This window comes from Cydia pomonella, chromosome 17 (assembly GCF_033807575.1).
Source record: "Cydia pomonella isolate Wapato2018A chromosome 17, ilCydPomo1, whole genome shotgun sequence".
Lineage (NCBI taxonomy): Eukaryota > Metazoa > Arthropoda > Insecta > Lepidoptera > Tortricidae > Cydia > Cydia pomonella.
Window position 1 is genome coordinate 18,155,019 of NC_084719.1, and position 21,281 is coordinate 18,176,299.

The 21,281-nt window shown below is 35.2% G+C and overlaps 1 protein-coding gene across 7 annotated transcripts in view; it reads left to right on the forward strand.

Annotated features, from left to right (window-relative positions):
* LOC133526961 (small conductance calcium-activated potassium channel protein) overlaps window positions 1-21,281 on the forward strand; it is a 270,058-nt gene that overhangs the window by 117,083 nt on the left and 131,694 nt on the right. For all 7 annotated transcript variants that reach the window (XM_061863829.1, XM_061863825.1, XM_061863828.1 and 4 more), the window contains exons 3-4: window positions 5,440-6,185; window positions 7,666-7,767. In XM_061863829.1, coding sequence (XP_061719813.1) covers window positions 5,445-6,185; window positions 7,666-7,767 — 843 coding nt within the window. In that variant the 5' untranslated portion in view covers window positions 5,440-5,444. The remainder of the gene's footprint in view (window positions 1-5,439; window positions 6,186-7,665; window positions 7,768-21,281) is intronic.

A 21,281-nucleotide genomic window follows, 5' to 3' on the forward strand; every position in this document is an offset into this window, starting at 1 on the left:
GTAAGTAAGTAAGTAAGTAAGTAAATATTCTTTATTGCACCAACAATTATACATAAAAAATATACTAAAAAAGATATACTTTTGAATGTAAATTTTAGAGATTTATCTATATTTGGAATAGTTTTCCGGAATATCAGATACTTTTGGTGCGTTGTTTCATCCGCTACTATTGATGCTGACTGTACATAACAAGCAAAAGTGAGTACCTTCTCAACGCTGTGTACGTATTTTTAGTATAAAGAAATTCTTTTTTGCGATAACTCAAAATAGCTTAACGATAATATTTGCTGTTTTTCATTTAATGTCTATATTAAGCTCTATTTTCACGATTTTTTATCATAGTTTTTGGACCCATGGTTCAAAAGTGAGAGGGTTAGGGTGACACAATTTTTTTTCACTTTCAATTCGTTTGGAAAGACCTATCCAACGAACCCCACATTAAAAGGTTAAAGCAAAAAAAATCATCATACGTGTAGCGGAGGTTACCTACATTTCTTTTAGTTTTTATTTTACCACTTTGTCGGATTGATTAATTTATACATTCATTCCCAATTTCAGCTTTTTAACACTAATGATCACGGAGCAAAGCCTCGGACGAACAGACAGACACTACAGACAGGCGGACATGACAAAGCTATAAGGTTCCGAGTTGACTACGGAACCCTAAAAAAACATATTTTTCAAACATTGGCTGTACTTTAATATTTTAATTTATGCATGTTTTGTGAACATAAAACACGTCGAGTCCCACAACATGCATATATAAAATGAAAGTAACAACGAACTAGAGGTAGTGTGACTTTAAAGTGCTACGCGAAATAAATCCATGAATGAAATTATATTTAAAGCGGTTTCGCATCCAAAGTGGTGTTACGGAGAGATTCCGAGATGTACTCCAGGAAATTGAGTTTTACGTCAACGGAATATAGACGCATTTAACCAACAATGACGAAAAATTTGCAGGAATATTTTGTCGAATCTTTGTGGATATGCGGCCCGATTTTTGCAAAACTATTTTGTTGAATCTTCATGGGCATGCGGCCCGATTCCATTCCAACTTTAAGATACGTCAAATATTGGGTATATGTACTATGGAGAGTAGAGGTAAGGACAATCTTTTATAGGAGAACTGTTGCAAAAGTGTCCAGCTGGTAGCTGTAGTTCGATTCTCTCTCGTGGCGCTAGGGTAGCACAAGGACATGACTGAGTGAAGTGCGCTGTCAGTGATATGAAATCTATTATCAAAGTCAAAAATTTGTTCGAGATATATTGTGGCGCCACCTATTTAAGGTTTTTTGATGGACACTTTTCATACACATTGATTGTTCTCCTTACCTCTACCCTCCATACTAGGTACGATATATCAATCTCAAAAGTGACGTTTTTTTTTTTTTTAAAGTTTTCCATCGAGGTATTTTTCATTGTATTATAAAATAGGGATAGTTTTAATAATTGTGCGTGTGTCTAGTAAGTTTACTTTTGATCTTACCTACTGTGTGTGTTTAAATTGAATCAAAGTTCAGAATTCAGGTAGGTAAATGCTGTTATTGCATCGTAAAAATTAGTTTTCTACAAAAAAAAAAAAACAGTAACTCAGTCGTGTGTTAAAAAAAGAATGAAATAATAAGGAACGTTCACTTTTGTACAAATTATCTGTTATTGTACAATTTTATTATATGTTTTACTTCCACTACTGACAGTACTGACTAGTAAGCTACCTATAGCTTGTAGCAAATTTGTATAGTAATATTTTTAGCTAGTATATAATAAATAAGTTCTTGGGAAAAAATCATTTTGGTACGAGTACAAGCTTTTGTCGCTGACTATACTTTTCTTACCAAACTAATACTACTCATCGAGACAATTCTAAAAACCCCAAACACAATTAGCTTGCGTTGTTTCATCACAGAGTTCCTATGGCCACCTCCTGTCTCCATCATCAGATCAGCTTTGCATTGTAGGTAGGCGCACCGCTAAAGATGAGAAGTATTTTGGACTCCTATTGGCTTCTATTGCGCCGTAATAAATATACGACCATACTGAGCAGATCCCCGTGTCTTTTTACAGTTTCAACACATAGTTATATATAATCTTTATTCTTGAGCTACTCTGGCCAACATCGCTGATTAAAGATGAGCATAGCGAGGGTGCGATCTCATATATTATTTTGATGGCTTATGACACAACAAATGTGACATAATATAATATGATCGGCTCATGTCTTTTTAAACTATATTTTACATGTTGAATTTCAGTTCATGTCAAAATTAGGTACTTATTTTACGCACTCGTTTTTCTACGTCCACAAAATAAAACGCTGCTAGCGATGTCGCGTTTTATTCGTGACCTTTGGGTTAGAAATCTTGTGACATTTACAATATGATATACCATACACATAAAATATTTTCCTCGAAAACGTGAATACGAGACGTCAATGATATTCCGGGTCCTAAACAAACTAAGGGCGCAATTTTGTCGGTTAGTACCCGGTAAGATAATCTTTCTTTATGAAAAATAATCCTTATTTTGTTCAGTTTATCTGGGTATTTACATTTACGGTCATGACTTGTTGGGATGCCATTTTAGTCATCACTTTGTACAGCTTTTCCGTTAACAGTTTTGAATTATTCATGGTTGGTTTCACTAGACTTAAATCGACCGGTACAAGTGTGGACGCGACCAGGAGCAATGTAGAAAGCGATAGCAGCCGACGCGCACGAATGAGGGTAGACCGAGCGCGGTCTACACAACTTTGACACTCACCCGCTATCTCCAGTTACCCGTGAACGAGATGCATGTAACTGCGTTGAAATATCGGGAGCTCAAAAACAATATAAAAGGTAATCACGGTTTATATCCCGGTCGATTTAAGTGTAGCTTTTCCGCTGATAGAGCAACAAAAAAATCCATTTACTTAATCTAATTGATGGTATCATATAAGTTAGTGTCACCGGTATTATCGCTGTTGCTATTAACGCGTGCTAAGTCGAATCATGTTAGCGCTTATAGATAAGCGCCTCTTAGGTGCCCAATTTGACTTGAGAAAAGGACACGCGATATAGTTTTTAGCATTTTTTGAATTATATCTTAGGGCTCATATGCACACGCTTGTGTCATGATAACAACTACCGTAACGACGTCGCGGGACGTGATTTAGGAAAGATAAATAAACGATATACGTCCATAGCGGCCTTATTAGATATAAATAATTTTTTGATTATCTCCGAAATGGAGTTTATTAGAGTACCGGTGTCCTTATGAAAGTAATATTCATCGCTATCTTTGCCTATTATTTCGCCTCAGGTTTGTCACTCAACCCCAGGTTGTTCAGGTTTGTGAACGTTGACGTTTAAATTACTAACGAATCATTTTAATGTAAATAATTGCCTATTTTTATATTTATGCCATACGATGAAATAAATATGAAAGTAATTTAATTAAAATTTAAGCTCAGGAATGCACTCTTAAAATTAAAGGATTTGAAACACAACACAGTGTGTAATAATGATTCGGCTGCGAAAAGGTGGGTTAATTTTTTTCTATAGGATTCACAACTCAAACTGTCGGCGCTTCTGAAGGACCAAAAGTTGGTGTAGGCGTGATAAGTCATTACTTTTCTTTTTCATCCTAATCTCGCAGGTACGTAATATATTTCCTACATTCTCACAGTTGGTTTGTCGTATCTATCCTCATCTAACACCGGGTATCCTTTTGGGTCAACAAAAGCTAAGGTAATCCGCGACTTTAGTCCCTGTGGAGAAAACAGAAAATATTTTACTGTTTCTAGTAAAGAAAGGAAAAATAAAACTTCGCTTTGTGAAACAATACTGACAAGGGCTAAAAAATGTCCAGATTTTGGGTTTAACAGGACTTTGCGTTTATATCGTATAGGTATACATGGTGGATTTTCAATTGGAGATCCCGTGGTGCTACGCAAAAACGATCTTAGAAAACCTTCCCTCGATTTCAAATTAATGAAGAGATTTTAGAAAAAAACATACGGGGGAGCGGGAAAAAGGTAATTTTGACAACCTTTTTTTTTGATGCCAATCGATCCCATTCCTATCGAGAATCAAAAGCTTGTATGGGACCAAAAAAAACTTTTCCCATATATTTACTGTGGAGAAAACGTGAACTTTTATTCCCTTTTCTGTCTCTCCAATCAGTCCTCTTACGTTTAAGGACCATAATAATGTATGAAGACATTACAGTAAGAACAATTAAAATATCAAAAAACGGGGGTATTCATTTCACGTTTTCTACATAGTAAATGTATGGAAGGAGTCGTCTTTAATTTGTGCCTTTTTAGCACATTACCTTAAGTTGACCCCTAGGAAACTATTGAAACTGGATAGGAATTGCCAATATCGATTGATTGGCATAAAAAATAATTATGTGAAATATAACAGTTTTCATTTTCATACAAATTGTATTGGAAATGTTTTCATCGATTTATAGCTTTTCAAGTTCGAATTTTTAATAAAAAAATTGATTTGTTTCCTAGTTGAATATTTAAAGTCGTTATCTATAGGAAAGTATTCTCAAATACTATTAAAGAAATATTTTATATTGCGTTATTATTAATGAATTCCTTTAGGTTAGTTTTATGTTTTTGCCAATCTGAAACTTGTTTTTGTGTTTTTTTTAACACGTTACGTTCAGGATTTAATTTCATACAATATTACCACAAAAATTATGACGCAAGACAAATGAATAGGCATTTGCAAGCTTTTCACGCAACACACGAAAATATTATTCAAATTGAAACAATCAACATTAAATACACGTAGTTTTGAACCGTACGAAAGGCAATTCTACGATAAATACGTTGTGCGAGGAAACGGCGGTCTCCTTAATTAGTTTTTTCATGACTTGTTTGTGGAGGTGGGTAATAGGTTTCGAGCGGTCTGGTCTAGACATATTACATTTCTAAGTATCTACTTATGTTAATGGTTTTTAGTTGTGGCCTAGCCTTCTATTTCAGAAAGCTCTATTTGTACATCCCAATTTCGTTGTTTTATTTTAATACTTGTAATATATGAAACACAAAAGAGCGGTTTATGCAGGCACCTACATGAAAAGAATATAAAGTTAGGTGAAAGTAAGACTGACCCAATTATATTAAGTTTTTTATTTAAGGCTTATCCTAAGAGACTCCCCAAACACCTTGAGAGACTCTCGCTATGTGGCTGGATCAAAGGTTAGATGCAAAAGTCTTGGACACGGCGCGGATAGTCCGGCGGTTCTGTCCCTGCAGCCTTTACCAACGGCAGGTTGGACCCTGCACCGCTGCCAGCGGCCCCTAAGTTATATTTTTGTATGACTTTCTTTTATTTTTATATCTATATTGTAAAACGCCCTAGGCTAAGAAGTATTTCAGTATTTCAACTATTAACATATTTTTTATTATAATAAGTAAATAATAATTCTTTGTTACAGACAAAATGTCGGTTCCAACAACCGACAGCACTGAAGCCATCACAAACTCCGGTTACGGCAGCAGCGATGAGACAGCCAGCTTATTGGTCTCCGGCCCCTCCGTTACCGTCATCGTCCCTTCGGAGAACAGAACCGCCAAACCCGTACTACAGCGACAAGACTGCACCACTCATCTACGACCACAGCTGTCCGGCGGTCCCGGTAGTGAGGAATCCGGAACATCCATAAGAATGGAAGAAGGAGCCGCTAGAAGCGTGCCAGACATAGAACTTCAATGTAGAGACCAAGCTTCAGACCGCCCGCAGACACTGGTGTCTCCCATAGCAACCTGCTCGCATAGGGGGTCGGTGACCGCCTGCCAGTTAGTGCCACACACGTACGCTAGATGTCGCGTTTGTGAGCGGAGACAATCTACAGCGCCTATGTCAGCGCTACAGCTAGCGCGATCTGTGTCACGAGAAAGCGTTCGCTCAGGGCTGCACTACCCTTGCGGTTGCAACACGCTTCACGCTGTCAGCACTTGTCCGGTCATACATCCGCCAGCCTTATTGATACCGGCAACAAGTACTAGAATCATTCGGCAGAGCTCCCAGCCTGAGTCTAGCGCATGCGCGGCGCACTGTCCTCACCACGCCCACCACCACCCCAGCGCCTCGCTGCGGCAGCTAAGGGAACCCGGTGACGGCATAGCTGGCATCGCAGCAGACTCTCTCCGAATTAATGGAGGGATGCGACCCTTCAAACAGGTAAGTGTGCCTTTTACTAGATGGCGCTGCTAGTATGACAAAAGTTTGCTACGTTTATAGTTTGCCATTTTCATCCTGCATACCATTCCCACAAGAAATATGATAGAACTTTCATGACGTCAAATTCATTTTAAAGTAGTACTTTGCTGACAAATGCAAAAAGCTGTCTCGTTAAATACTGGCAAGGGCTTAAGGAAAGGAATTTTCGAGTAAAAACGAATTTGTAATAAGATGAAAATGCTGAGTAGGACGTCCGATAAGCTAGCCCTGAAAGTATCTAATTAGGGCGTTATGAAAATTGCTGGAAGCAGCTGTATAATCACCGAACCGCTACGGTGGCCAACTAGGGGAAAACTTGGGGCACTTGCAGAACGTAATAAGACTTTCTCTAAGGGTTAACCTTTTATCACGTGTTGAACATTCAATGCATAAATTATGAAAATATAAATAATATCATAACGTGGTTACATATTTTATTTTGGTAGCTTGGCATGGTAATTTAAAATTATTGTAGATTTGTTGACATTCAAAAACATTTTTAATTTTTCAAAGTTTCTTTTGACGTAAAATTCTTCCAAAAATAACATCACATATTTATTTATCGCTCATTAAGAAAAGTTAAATTTTTCTCTATGTTATTTCATTTATACGGTAAAATAGCATTGCTTTTTTAATTCGTAACGGTAAACAAAACAAGGAATTGTTATTGTTTTTGGTCATGGGAATATATTTTAAAGATAATATATTATAAATTTACAAAAAAGTTTACTTAAATTTTTAAATAGGTACATATGAAATGATATAAAATACATAAATGAAAAAAATCAAAATAGAACGAAAAAATTTAAATATAAAATTATTACGATTGTTTCTAGTATGAAAGTGCCTTTACACGCTGTTAATGAGCCTACCCTCCAAACAACTTGCGGTTTTTCACCAAACACTTAACTACAGCAATTACAAACTAAACTTACTTTGACGAGATAATTATCTTTACCTTTCCTCCCTTTAGCCTCCTTTATTTATTCTTGTTGTGGACTGATAGTATGTTAAGTTACTTACCGTCTTTGAATGTAGTAAAATATAAATAGAAATACCTTAGTATGGAAGAATTAACTAGTTGAAATGTATTTTAGGTACCCTTAGTAACAACATAAGCAACAACACTTGTACATATTACAGAAAATAATAAAATTAATACGAATACATATTTTAAGTTTAAAACATGACGTATTAAAAGTGAAAACAATATGACACGATTATAAAAATTCACTGTTGGTCAGCCGTTTATAAGCTTGTAAGACCAAGTGCAATTTTTGCGCTTTTGAATTTAGAACATTTGTATCTATACGAGTTCAAAACTCGAATTGAATTTGTACTTAAAATAAATGGCGTGTAAGTGCTGTGTAGCCCTTGATTCTGGGTTCTGATTTAATGGAATCAAATCAAACCAGGATTTGATTGATATTTTTACCTACAGGGCCTGCTACTATGTCCACAAACCCTGTCGCAGACTCGACGGGCGCGCTTGCGACGCGCGTTCACTGAAGCGACCGGCGACACGGTTACCTACGTTAGAACGGTGGGCTCCAAAACTATAATGCACCGCCAATGCACTCGACTGTACAACATATATAAACTAACAAACAGCACATAGATTAGTTAATTTAGCAGCATGAAAGTAAAATAGGATAGTTCTTAGGTTTACCTTGAAATTAGACCCCTGAACACAGACTGCACAGTGCTTTATTCGATACGCTAACAAATTATAATATATGAGATTACGTCACTAGGGAAAAAATAACCGTTACTCGGTATAAAGTTAGACAATACTCGGAAGTACCTAAAAGAAACAAAAACTTTGTGAGACATGTCAGGTTAACATAGCAAATTTTATCAAGTTAACATAGCAATATAAAAGATATTATAACTATTGATTTGTTATACGCTCCAAAATTGAAGCACTTGTGACGATTGTACAGAATGCTCGTAGTCGTTGGACTTTAACAATGACGCACAGGTGACAAACATCAGTGGTCTCTTTTTTACTTAGGTATTATGCGGTCTCTTTTACACCTTTTACGTTTGCAGGTGTACGTAAATAATAACATATTGTAAGTATATGCTGCCGTGGCGTCGAAAGCATTTTTTTCGCCTGTGCTTAGTATGCCATATCTAGTAATAATATCTTTGTTTTGTCTAGCATCGCCAAAAACTAGTGTCGCTTTTATCTACTGCGAGATTCATACGAGTAAGTGAAATGGAGATTTACTCGCCCTGTATAAGAGAACTAGAGGTGTCTGGCAATATCGGGCTAGCTTGGTATTACATAGCTGTGTTGTTGCAAGTAAAAGCAGAACGTAGGGATACAGCTATCATGTCTTATTTTAACCTTATGTTACTGCGTCCGTATATATGTACCCATTAACAAAATTAAACGTGACGTTCCGATTCAGACTGCACCAGCATTAAAGTTGTAGTATTGCAGCGCGACATGACTACTGTAGGAAACGTCAATATGATTAAGCTCTTTCGAACAAGATATGTCTCAACAGTATATATATATATCCATGGGACAAATTGCCCATTCTCTTTTCTACATAAATTGACATTTTGACGTTACCCGCAGTAATGCAGTCGATTACAGCACGATATTAATCCCGCAAATGTCAAATTCGATGTTGCTGCCCTGAATTTTGACATTTGCAGCAGCAATGCAGTCGGCAGTAATGTCACGCTGCAATACTGCAGCAGTAATGCGATGCAATCTGAATCCGACGGCACCTTAAAACTTAGTAACAGCAAAGTATGATTTGAGTCCGTATCGAATAAAAGCATGCACGGTTGATAAGTTTCGATTTATCTGATATTTATAGAATCCAATCGACTGTGTACATTGTTTGACCTACAATAGATTAAGATCTGCTAACCCATGTCGGTTGTACAGTCGAAATTGGCTATCAATGAATTTATCACCAAAGTAATTTGTTAGCTGGCGAATGTGTCGTCCCCTTCGCTTGGTCGGAGACCGGTTAGCCCCCAGCTTATCACAAATAGCACAAATCACACGCAAATTAACACCCTGTGCAAAATTGTCATCTCATTCGCACCTTGTCCCTGGTTCACCGCCTAAAGTTTGAAGTTGCGGGTATCAAGTTTTATTTGTATATGTTACATCGTGTTCATACACTTGAAAGTGTTTGCCTTGGGAACCCATTACTCAAGGAAATGATACACAGCACATACACAACCATTAGCTTGCTATTCACGTATTTATTCGGTGGATATTAGACTGCACTTTAGATCGATTAGTGTATCAAACTAGTTGGTATAATAAATACGTACATTTTATCTATTATTTTGACGGTTAGTTGAAAAGGAATGAAGAATAACTTAAAAATTGTAATAGAAATATATGTTTTTAAATGTGCCTATATAATTAATGGTTAAGATGGTGGATGGAAAAAATAGGTACTGGATAAATTTAAAACTTTTGTATTTAATTATTGTAAAACAACTGGTTATTGCACGCCCAAAAAGCCAGCGAAGTGTTATAGAAATAAAGTTATATAGGTAGCTACTCGTAATCTAGAAAATCTTCTGTTCCTTTAAATATTAATTTGTGTATAATGATTCATGTTCTTTTTTGTGCTAATAATTTCTTCTTATCTTATTTTATCTAAAATTTTAAACGAAATGGCATTGCAAATTAATTATACACCGTGGGCTGGTAAAACCTAACAGATTTTATCCACACATTCCTGAGGTCATAAGGAGCAAAAAAGTTTATGTAAGTTTTGGTGAAATTTGGCAAAAATAAGTTTTAGACCGATTTTTTTTTGTGAATTCTGCTCACGACACGTTATTTCTTTTTATATCTCGGCAAAAAAAACATTACAACGAATACGTAAAGTTTTATTCACTTACCGCATTGCGAGTTCCCTTTAAAACTTTATTGTATGTCAGTAGGTATGTCTAAACCAAGTCAAATTACGGCGGCGTCGCAACTAAATACGCTTTTACAAAAATTAATATTATCTCTAAAAGAAGACCGATTTCAGAAAACTTTGTATAACATTTTAGTGTCTTAATGCGGTCAAGCATACACCTTTAATATCTATCGGGTTTTAACTACCCACGGTGTATAATTAACCCTCTTAAACATACTTGACTAACTAACTAAACTGTCTAGACAGCTAGATCAAGGACTCAGAAAATAATTTAGATTAACTTCGTTATTATGTTTATCGACTATATTCACTAGTACCTGCCAGTTTGTAGTTTATTGTAGTTAAAATACACTACACATTGCAAATGGATTCAAAACAGAAATTACATCCTCTATTCTATTAATTAAACCGCTCTTATAATTTCAACTCGTATAATTTTATATAAGCGTGTAAACTTAGAATTCTAAATTTGTTTGCGAGCGTAATCCTCTACCCAGAGATATCCTGCCGCTTTTGCACAAAGGGACGTATAAGCTTTACGCTGTAATAACTTTTAATATATTAGCCAATATACTCCCGACCATCTAATAATTTACTATAACAATAAGTATCTATAAATCAGGATGAGGAATCGTATTGTGGCATTCTCGCTCAAGGATATTGAGCCTCGAGGCTTTCCTATGCAAAGTAAGTTACCGTGATATTGGACATTATTCTGCATCAAAGCACCTCATCATTTATTATCGCACGTCATAAGAGACAAAGTGCTTCCATCTGATGGTAGCGCGAGCTGAGCACTTCATTTATTTTCTTCGCTTGAGGGGATTTCGAGCAAAAATCACTCTGAACATTTATATAAACTAACGGAGGTTGAATGAGATACGTCTGAATGTGCATTTAAATCTAATTAACAAAAGACAATTGAGTTTTGTCTGGCTGAGAGCCAACTGTAATTGGACAGAATTATGCGGGAGTCGAATATCGATTAAATTATTTATGTAGGTGCAACGTCGAGTTGGGTTCTGAATCATAATCGAAAAATGTTTAAGAGCGAATTATTCTGTATGATGATGTTCGATCAACATGTTTAATGCTGATAACTGGAAAACTTTAACGAGTTTTTCATAATACCCGTTTTATCACTAAATAACTAAATGACATTTAGGAGAGCTTTTTATTAGTTGCTGTCGAAACTAGGTCATTTTAAAATAAATTGTTGATATTGGGCGATATTAAACTATGTGTTACCGTAAAAACCCGTTTTCCCTAGTTAAAACTAGTTTTCCGTGTCGCTTCAGTTAAACGCGTTTTCACTATCTGATGTTTTTCGTATAGCCTAGATAAAAACTAGTTTTAACTGGGATTTTTCAGTCAACACTAGTTTTCGCAAAATGACTTGCGACCATATTCGAAGAATTAGATACGATAACGATAAGTTCTCATTTAGATATCGTTTGTATGTCGTATAATTGACAGAGGCAGCTCGATTCAGGCAACCAATGTCATTTTGTCGTTAGAAATATCGTAGATAGTTCTTATTGGGTTCACAGTGGAATCGAAATAAACGTCAATTTTGACATGTCGTTTAGTTATCGATCTTTCAAAGATCTTTCCAAGATCTTAAACGTGTCTTAATTATTCTTTGGGCCGGGCCGTTGGTTTTAATAGGGAAAATAAATGATCATAGAATTTAAATTCGTTCGCCTACTGATTACCTATTTAGGTACTCGTAGATACACAATAGTGTACATCCCTCATTAGCAGACTGTTTCGTTGGACATCATTAAAACTTTTTTAAGATTCGAAATGTTAAATAAAGGTTTTAAGATTTTAAATAGAAATGATATTCTATTGCCTTAAATATTCTTACGGTTATATTAAAGCTAATGCTTAGAAAATGGTACAGTCTTTTTCGGAATAGCAGTCACAGTTTCATATCTAAACCTTTTAAATATATCTACTTAATACCTAACAAGTCCTGAATTATAATTATTCCTCTTAATATGCTATCGATAACTTAGCATCACAGTAAATTGTTTTCATAAGTAAATACTGCTTAGTATGTCCCTAATCCCCAGTCATTAGGGATTACTTTGTCGTAAATATCTAAGGACAAATATTGTCTTATCATTAATATCAACAATATACATTCTTGGGAAGATATCAAAGTCAGGGCCAGTAACCAGCCATTGGCTACTTGCCCAGCGAGCTTCAGCTGCCCGTTATCCCCAAGACGGCAATATTTTCCGACCAATTTCGAATCAAGTGAAGCTGTGTCTAATTTGCGGAACCCAGAGACTGTTTTTGCATAGAATTGTTTAGCGTTGTTGTCTAATTTAATGGGATACGTAATTGAATTTAAAAACATTATTTCCTTGAAGCTTTAGTGGCAATTTGCTTTCAAACGGAAGTTTGAATGTCTTTAAATAAGGTTAGTTATATATTTCTGTAGAGACAGGTAGAAAAGTTAGGGTAAGGTGAATGCACTAGATTTTTTTTTTGTTAACCGAAATTCTTTCCCAGAAGGAAGAGGTTCTGTATTCGGTTGTGGCAATTTTTTTTATAAAATAATAAAAAATATTTATAAAAATTATTTGTATTTTTGGGTTAGGTTTGTAATGAAATGAAATCGACATAAGTCGGATGTGGTAACAACTGGAGCTATATTATCATCTTTGTTTAGGCTAAAATGACAGTTTTAAGTCACCTGAGTCAACATACCTATATTTCTTGCTCTTACTCGTACAAGCCTTAGGGCTGATTTAGACGGCACGTGAACTCGCATGCAATTTTAATTACATTGCGGACTATTAGGTTACAACCAATTCGGCCGACCGATCAAAACCGCAATGTAATGAAACTCGCATGCGAGTTTTCGCACCGTGTAAATGAGCCCTTATGCTTTACGAGCGTGTATGAGGAATGTCATGAAAGTGAAGGAAGCGAAAGAGGTATGTCAGGATCGTAGCAAGTGGAAATCCGTGGTCTCTGCCTACCCCTTCGGGAAATAGGCGTGATTATATGTATGTATGTATATATGTACAAGCCTTGAAAGTAATGATTTTAAAAGTAAAAATACTTTGGTAAAATAGTGTCACGCAATCCTAACATACATTAATAAATATCAGCAAACGCATTACTTTTTAAGCTTATTATTTACTCGGCCCCAAAATCAACCATTAAAACGACCGGCGATAATGGGTAGTGCATAAAAGCCTCATTTAATTTTGCACCACTTTACCGGCCTGTGAGCTGTGGTTACTAGTCAATAATAAGATAATTACGTTTGGCCACAGAATATCGTGTTGCAAGTTATTATTCTAAACTGGGCAATATTAGAACATACTTTTTCTTACATCATTGTTTCGCCAATGTGATTTACAATGGGTATGTATTAAAGGTCAAGATGTTCACAAATATCTGAAGTAGTACATGTTGAGATATTTTTGAGTACCTTGGACGGACGGACGATATTTGATGGCGACTGTATGTCTCTGTGTCTGTCTCTTAAATGTTATAGTTATTTTAGATTTACAGCCAGTATTTTACTTCACTTGAACTTTTTTTATGTTGGTGAGGACACCTAGATATAAAAACTACACTAGGAAGTCTAATGACAAAGTTTTTTAAGACCGAATGTGTGCACTGGGAGTAATAATACTTTTGAGAACAGTAAGATACGTGACTCTCCCTGCATGTCTATGTCTGCATAAGCGTCAGACGAGAAGACTTTGCAGAATACGAAGTCTATGTGTTGAGAATCATTTAAATGTCTATGCAGTATCTCGTTAAATTTTCTTAGAGTAAAGGTTCTAGCAGGCTAAGCGAACTAGAGGTGCCCCCAACGACGGATTTGGTCATTCTTTCAGGTGGTGTACTGGCAAGTCCTAAGAACACTCTATACTTAATATCAGTCCTCGATCTTCTTTTGTTTTCGAGTTATTCAGGATAATGTAAAATAATCAGCGTATCATTGAAAGTGGCATATTTTGTAAACTATTCAAGTTAGATTAACGAAACAAAATTATATTTGACAATAATAAAATAGGCTACAAAATACACATTTTTAACCCACGTCATGTACTTATACTTCATTGTGTAAAAAAACATTTTATTATTCTTCAGATTTTTTTTTTTTTTTACTTTTCGCGGAGGTACACCTCCATAAAAAATATGCATGGATAGCCACTAGTACCCGCTACATACACATATAAAAATATTTGCGTAAATCTTCGTGCGTCATGTCAAAAAAAAAACGAATAAGTAGTTAGGAGCATATGTAAACAAAGTACTAGTGCAGGGTGTAGATAAGTTAGTATGTAGGTGTGTAACCTTTTCTTACCTATTTATAATGCATCGACGATGACATGTCAACGTTGATAACATTTGACACATATTCTAGCTGCATATGTTTTATTTGCATTTTGTGTTAGAAAATGGATAACACTAAGTATAAGTCTTGTGAAAAAACATTTAAAAATATGATTACAAATGATACGCTGATTATTTTATATTATCCTGAATAACTCGAAAACAAAAGAAGATCGAGGACTGATATTAAGCATAGAGTGTTCTTAGGACTTGCCAGTACACCACCTGAAAGAATGACCAAATCCGTCGTTGGGGGCACCTCTAGTTCGCTTAGCCTGCTAGACCCTTTATAATTTTATGACTTATTTGAACCTTTTTTTCCGTAATATGGTATGCAAATTTTTAAGTGTTTCCGTTACACTTCGCCAATTTGCGGAAATCTAATAATGCGGCGGCGAACGTCATCCATCTTATCGAGGGAACTGATATTGACAGCCGCCCATGCTAACGCTGCAGCATGAGCAGGTAGGTAATGCAACTGCAGTTACTATCCAAATGTCACCTGACTGACCTGCACAAAATGACACAAATTAAAGTCTGAGACCAAAGGTTTAATGAATACGGAGACAAGTATCTTGAGAGGGCTACGACTGTACTGTCGCCATCAGATATATCGGAGCTGCTGAGATGCTCAAAAATATCTGGACACGTACTCTAACGCCTTGACAATACAGGCGTGTTTAGATATTTGTAAGCACCTTGGCCGCTCCGATATATCTGATGGCGACTGTACATATTTTTAATCACTTCACGTAATTAGAAAACTTAAGATGGCATTTTCAACATAAAAGGAAATTGGTCTGAACTAACCTTACCTTACCTGTCCCAGAAATATTTCACTCCAAGTTTGTTCAAGTATGGCTCCCACGGGTGCTTTCCTAAACCACTGCTACTTAAATTATAATTTATGACAGATTTGAGATGTCATCATACCGTTGTAATGTGCCTTCTGACGTGACGGACATAATGGAGAGAACAAGTTAACGGTAGAGAAAACTAATTACTACTACTTTTTTGCTTTATTAGAATTCCATAAAAAAAATGAATTAGTTGTAATCTTCCGTATTTCAATTACCTTCGAAATATTATCCGTATGAAAATGTCTAAAATACATAATTATACTTCAAATAAGATACATGGATGGACAGACGGACAGACAGGATATCTGAAAAAAAAAACACAGTCTGGTGGTTACATAAGAATGTAGACGTTTTTATAATATCTTACAAAAACACGTTTTAACCCTTAAGATGTTTCAGTCTGATGATGTCTGCAGTCTGGTCTGACTTAATGTCGGGCAAGATGAACAAAATTTAGCTGCTCAACCTATTAGCTACGTTCACGACTATCACGGCATCTAATAGCATCCGCAAATCTAGCGAAAAACGTAAAATCACTACAATCGCTACATCTTATAAAATGTCTGAACAGATTTTCATATGGTTTTCACCTATTGATAGAACGATTCTTGAGGAAGGTTTTAGTGTGTAATTTGTTAAAGTTTTTTGTAAAATTGGTTGAAATTTGACGATGTTTGCTAACGATGTCGGAAAAATTTTAATCGAAAACGCTGCTTAATCTGTTTCAGCTATAACAACACAATATGTTACCTTAGACCATACAATTTAAATAAATAACTTAAAAGTAATCGTAAATTAAAAATTCCATTTCATGCATGTAAAAAGACGTAACCTTTGTTAGTGCCAATTATTACCACCGCATGCGCTGCGTTCGGTTTACTATACCCCCACCATACACTTCGCACGTAGCCAATATAAGTAATATGGCACGTTGAAGCCTGGTGTTGCCCGTTATACTGCAATTATTCAGCAAGTCCAGTCACAGCAGAATCCAGCAAGAATTCAAATATCGCCGATCATCCGCACTGATTATGGCATGGTTCCAACTCGCCACAATGGCTGCGTGTATAGTACGTTGTAATATAAATTATTGTGGTTCGGAGCGCACAATGCGTTCCATTACGAGGCTAATGTCGTGATCAGGAAGCGATATGAGAATCTAGTTAACGTGCTGTTGTGTTTATGCGCCAATTAATCTGATCATTAACTTTGGAATTGGTGTAATTATTTTGTATTTATTGTGCAAAACTAGTTAAGCCAATATTACAGCGACTGAAACTAAAAACATATCAGTATTTTAATTTACGGTTTAATTCACGTTTATAAAGTGACAATTTGCGCTTTAATAAAATAAATTGATTGCAGTAAATCCATTAAAGTGTTATTATTAATATTTATAATTAAAAAATAATTTTACATTGTACTTATTACCTCATTGTTGGTATTCCCGTGTTCATTTCCCTGCTAATGTACCTGGAGTCGTTAAGAGCTTTCAAGAAATTAATAATATTAAAATGTTTCAGCTGTTTCAGCATTAAACACAATATAATTTGCGTTGTACCTAAGAGTCTGCAGCAAGCTTGGCTCTCCATACAAACGTAGTTACGCTCTCATTTTTAAACGACTAGCTAGATTGGTCTGATGCATTAGTTTATTAAGCTTTTTTGGCAATTTTTGTTGGTTTTAGAGTCAGACCAAGATAAGTTGGCAGTGATTTTGATAGCTCAGACAGCACAAGTGTTATTTTAAACGTCATATATCTATGAAATTATGACGTTTACTTAATATTTGCATAGGCTGGGCTATCAAAATCGTGGCCAACTTAGCTTAGTCGAACTATAACCTGGAGCTATATAAACTAATTACAAGTGTTAAAATGAGAACGTAACTCCGTTTGCATAGGAAGGCTACGAAATAAGGCTGACTTTGCTGCGGTGTGGATTTTTAAAGCCAGTAGCTATTTTTGTAAAAAATTCAAAACCCGCTTCTAAAATAGAGTCGCATCGGTTTCAAATAAAAATAGTGTCTAGAATACGAGCTAAATATGCTGACATTTCCATATATATGACTTGCCGTAAAATATTGGATTTTAAAGTCTTTTATCTTATATTCACACTTTTGCAATAAAAATTGAAGTGATTTTATTAATATAGCGCGAATTTTATGTTTACTACTTGTTCGCTGTTCATCATTTAAATTTTATTTTATGGTTAAAATAAAATAGACTAAATATTATTATTATAGGTCCCATTATTACTGATTCGCTTGATCTACATGTATATGAATTTCAAGAAAAAAAATTGTTCATTACTAGACGAACTAGTATGTAAAGTGACATTTAATTTGACATACAATATTAATGTTTAAATAAAAACTATTAAAATTAAATTAATTGCTCACCCCAATCTGTCTCGCTCGACGATTGTATGAGAAAACCGCCCGTCGACAGTGAATACGACAAAAAACATTGAAAATAAGATTAGTGACAGAGACCTTAAAGGTGCTGCTCGCCTCCTTTTTTTCTAGTGATGGGTTGTCTCTTCAACGACACTCAGAGACGCTACATGAGGTCGAAGAGCTGGCAGCTTCCTCGTTCAGCGTATCAGTACAACAATCTAGCGAGGAAATGCTGCCAGCGTTTTAGGTACTATACCGCAGGGGCCTTTTTAGGGTTCCGTAGCCAAATGGCAAAAAACGGAACCCTTATAGATTCGTCATGTCCGTCTGTCTGTCCGATTACGTCACAGCCATATTTTTCCGAAACTATAAGAGCTATACTGTTAAAACTTGGTAAGTAGATGTATTCTATGAACCGCATTAAGATTTTTGCACAAAAATAGAAAAATAAAACAAAAAATTTTGGGGGTTTGTTCCCCATACTTAGAACTGAAAGTCAAAAAATATTTTTTCATCAAACCCATACGTGTGGGGTATCTATGGATAGGTCTTTAAAAATTATATCGAGGTTTCAATAATCATTTTTTTCTAAACTGAATAGTTTACGCGAGAGACACTTCCAAAGTAGTAAAATGTATGCCCCCCACCCGTAACTTCTAAAATAACAGAATGAAAAATCTAAAAAAAATATATGATATACATTGCCATGCAAACTTCCACCGAAAATTGGTTTGAACGAGATCTAGTAAGTAGTTTTTTTTAATACGTCATAAATGGTACGGAACCCTTCATGGGCGAGTCCGACTCGCACTTGGCCGCTTTTTTATTTAGATTTATTATGGTTTTGTTTTAGATCTAATTAGTTTTATTTTTAGTTTGTATTTGGATATTATATATAATTAATGTATTTAATCGATCAAAAGCTAAAAGTTCTATTATTCTATTTAGTCTACAAATAGGTATTTTTTTTCCAAAAAGTTCATTTAGTGTTTTCCCCGGAGAAAAAACAAGTAAATAACTAATAACTAATACAAATAATACCGATCCACGATCAGGCGAATAAATGCTTCATAGGCACGGTCACTACCCACTAGGCCAGGTCGTCAATGGTCTGTCATAAATACTATCGACACAGAAATTCATACTTTTGCTATGTTATGTATGTACTGGTTCTATTTTCAGCTCGGTCTATTGATTGAATAAACGAATAGACGTCATATTGTTTCTGCATATTTTAAACCTGCAGCTAATATTTCTTAAGTACTTACGGCTTAAGTAGGTTGACGTTTCCACAAAGCTTCTGTAAAATCGGAAGCTTAGCAACGACTTAGATTTGGTGTTACAAAGGACGGGAAATTGTCAACATTGTTTACAAATTATTAAGAAAAAAAAATACGATTTATATGGTACAATTCGTATTAAAAAAACGCACATTTTTGTATGCAATTTTATCGTAAATATTTATAAGAATATCCAACGTAATTACACTAAGTTCTAATTAAGAAGCAAATGATTCACCGTGCGTCGCATTCGGGCCATTATGGATAAGTACTAATAAATAGTTCAATGCCGTATCTCTATAACTGAATATTGATCATCTTAAGAGGATACGGGAGCTGAAATTTAAATATTTTATGCGACTTCTAAAACTAGTGCGATGAGGAAAATCTAAATATCTAAAGCGAAATATCTTGCGTAAAAATCTCAAAAAATAAGATGTTTCGTACTCGACTGTTTCCTGCTCCAAAACCTAACCAAATGTAACAAAATTTTGAGATCTAAGTGGTAATGAAATTATCTGCGTCGGACTGTTTTGTTTTTTTAGGCTAATTGATGTCAGTTTGGAATACCATATGCTTGTCTTTGCGGCGCATTAAAAAACAAAAATATATCAAAAACAAATAATAATAATAGTCTGACATAGATATTAATCACAGTAATCTGTTTTGACAAAATAATTTCTCTAGCTTTAAAAACCACGATGGAAACTGTCGAGTACGTTTGTATGGAGAAATGACCACTCCTGTTGCCTGTTAATATGTTACAATCCTACGGAATAGCTGTATTTTGATGACCAAGACCTAGCCAATACAGTATACATATAAGACTTTTTTCGTTGCCTGATACTCAATTAGCAATGCGAGGTTTACCACAGCGTAGCAAGGCAGCTGCGCCAGTTCCCGATTTGCATAACTGTATACTAGTTGTTGGAGTTTAAGTATTTATCTTATATTCACACTTTGGCAGTTAGATAGCGGCTCTCGATTGTTCCTGGTTGTGCTGGCCATCATAATATTATCAACGCGTGATGATAGCTACACATCAAGAGGCGCTGATCTAGTTATTATAAATGTTATTAGATTAGGAATGTAGTATACATCACTTTCCTCCACATACCTCTATATAAGAACGTAGTTAAAACGGAAAAGAATTGTCTAAGATAACCCTCCAAAGGTAACAGGTATTACTTACCAGCCACTTCTCCAAAACTAAACTTTGGCAAGCACATAGTACTTCGTTTGTACAGAAGTCTTACTGTCCAACAAATCCGATGTTTAGAAGCGAATCACGTTGTCCCTCTCTAACATAATACATGACTCGTGTGTTCTAGTTGTCAATCATAAAACTGTGCTTTAAAGAATGCTTGGAGCATTTGTTGAATCAATTGCGCCTTAAAGATAGAGAAATGGCAAAACCGTCTGTAAAACGCTTGTGCTTTATGAAACGAAGGTGTGCTATAAAGAAACTGAATGTGATTATCTTTGTTCTACGCTAGTCTCAGTCATAAACTAAAGTGGCATACTGAATTTTACTTCCCATTTACTCATTATTCAAATTTTGGCCGTTTTTGCGCTGTTAAGTAAAGTGTATGCAAAAGTATAATTTTACAACTCTGTTTTCACTTAATTGTTAATAAAAAATAATACAAGTCTCTCAAATTCAACGTCTTTAGATATGTCGATCCAGAAACGTTGGTTTTTGTTGAAAATAGTTAAATAATAATAATATTAGTCTTGTTATATCAACAGTGGCGCTATATAGGTAGAGTAAGAGTCATTTAACTACTTTACTTTGGCTTACTTGCCAAATTTTATATACATTTATAAGCTTAAATGTCTGATTGACAAAGTAAAATAGAATTTACATAATATATGTATAAAGTTGCTAAATTGCCATAAGGAAGTGACGCAGTTTTTCTAAAATGGAAGTTCTTTGATAAATAAACGGCTTCCTAGCCCAGTAAGTAATGACGCAGACTACAAAGCAAGAGTTCCCGGGTTCAAATCCGGGTAAGAGCATTTATTTGTGTGTTTATCACAAATATTTGTTACTGAGTTATGGATGTTTTCTATGTACTTAAGTATTTATCGATATCTTTCTATTAGGTATATTTATCGCCGTATAGTCATAACACAAGCCTTATTGAGCTTACTGTGGGCCTAGGTCAATTTGTGTAAGATTGTCTCATAATATTTATATAATTATTCATATTAATTAATATGAAAGTGAGTGAGAAA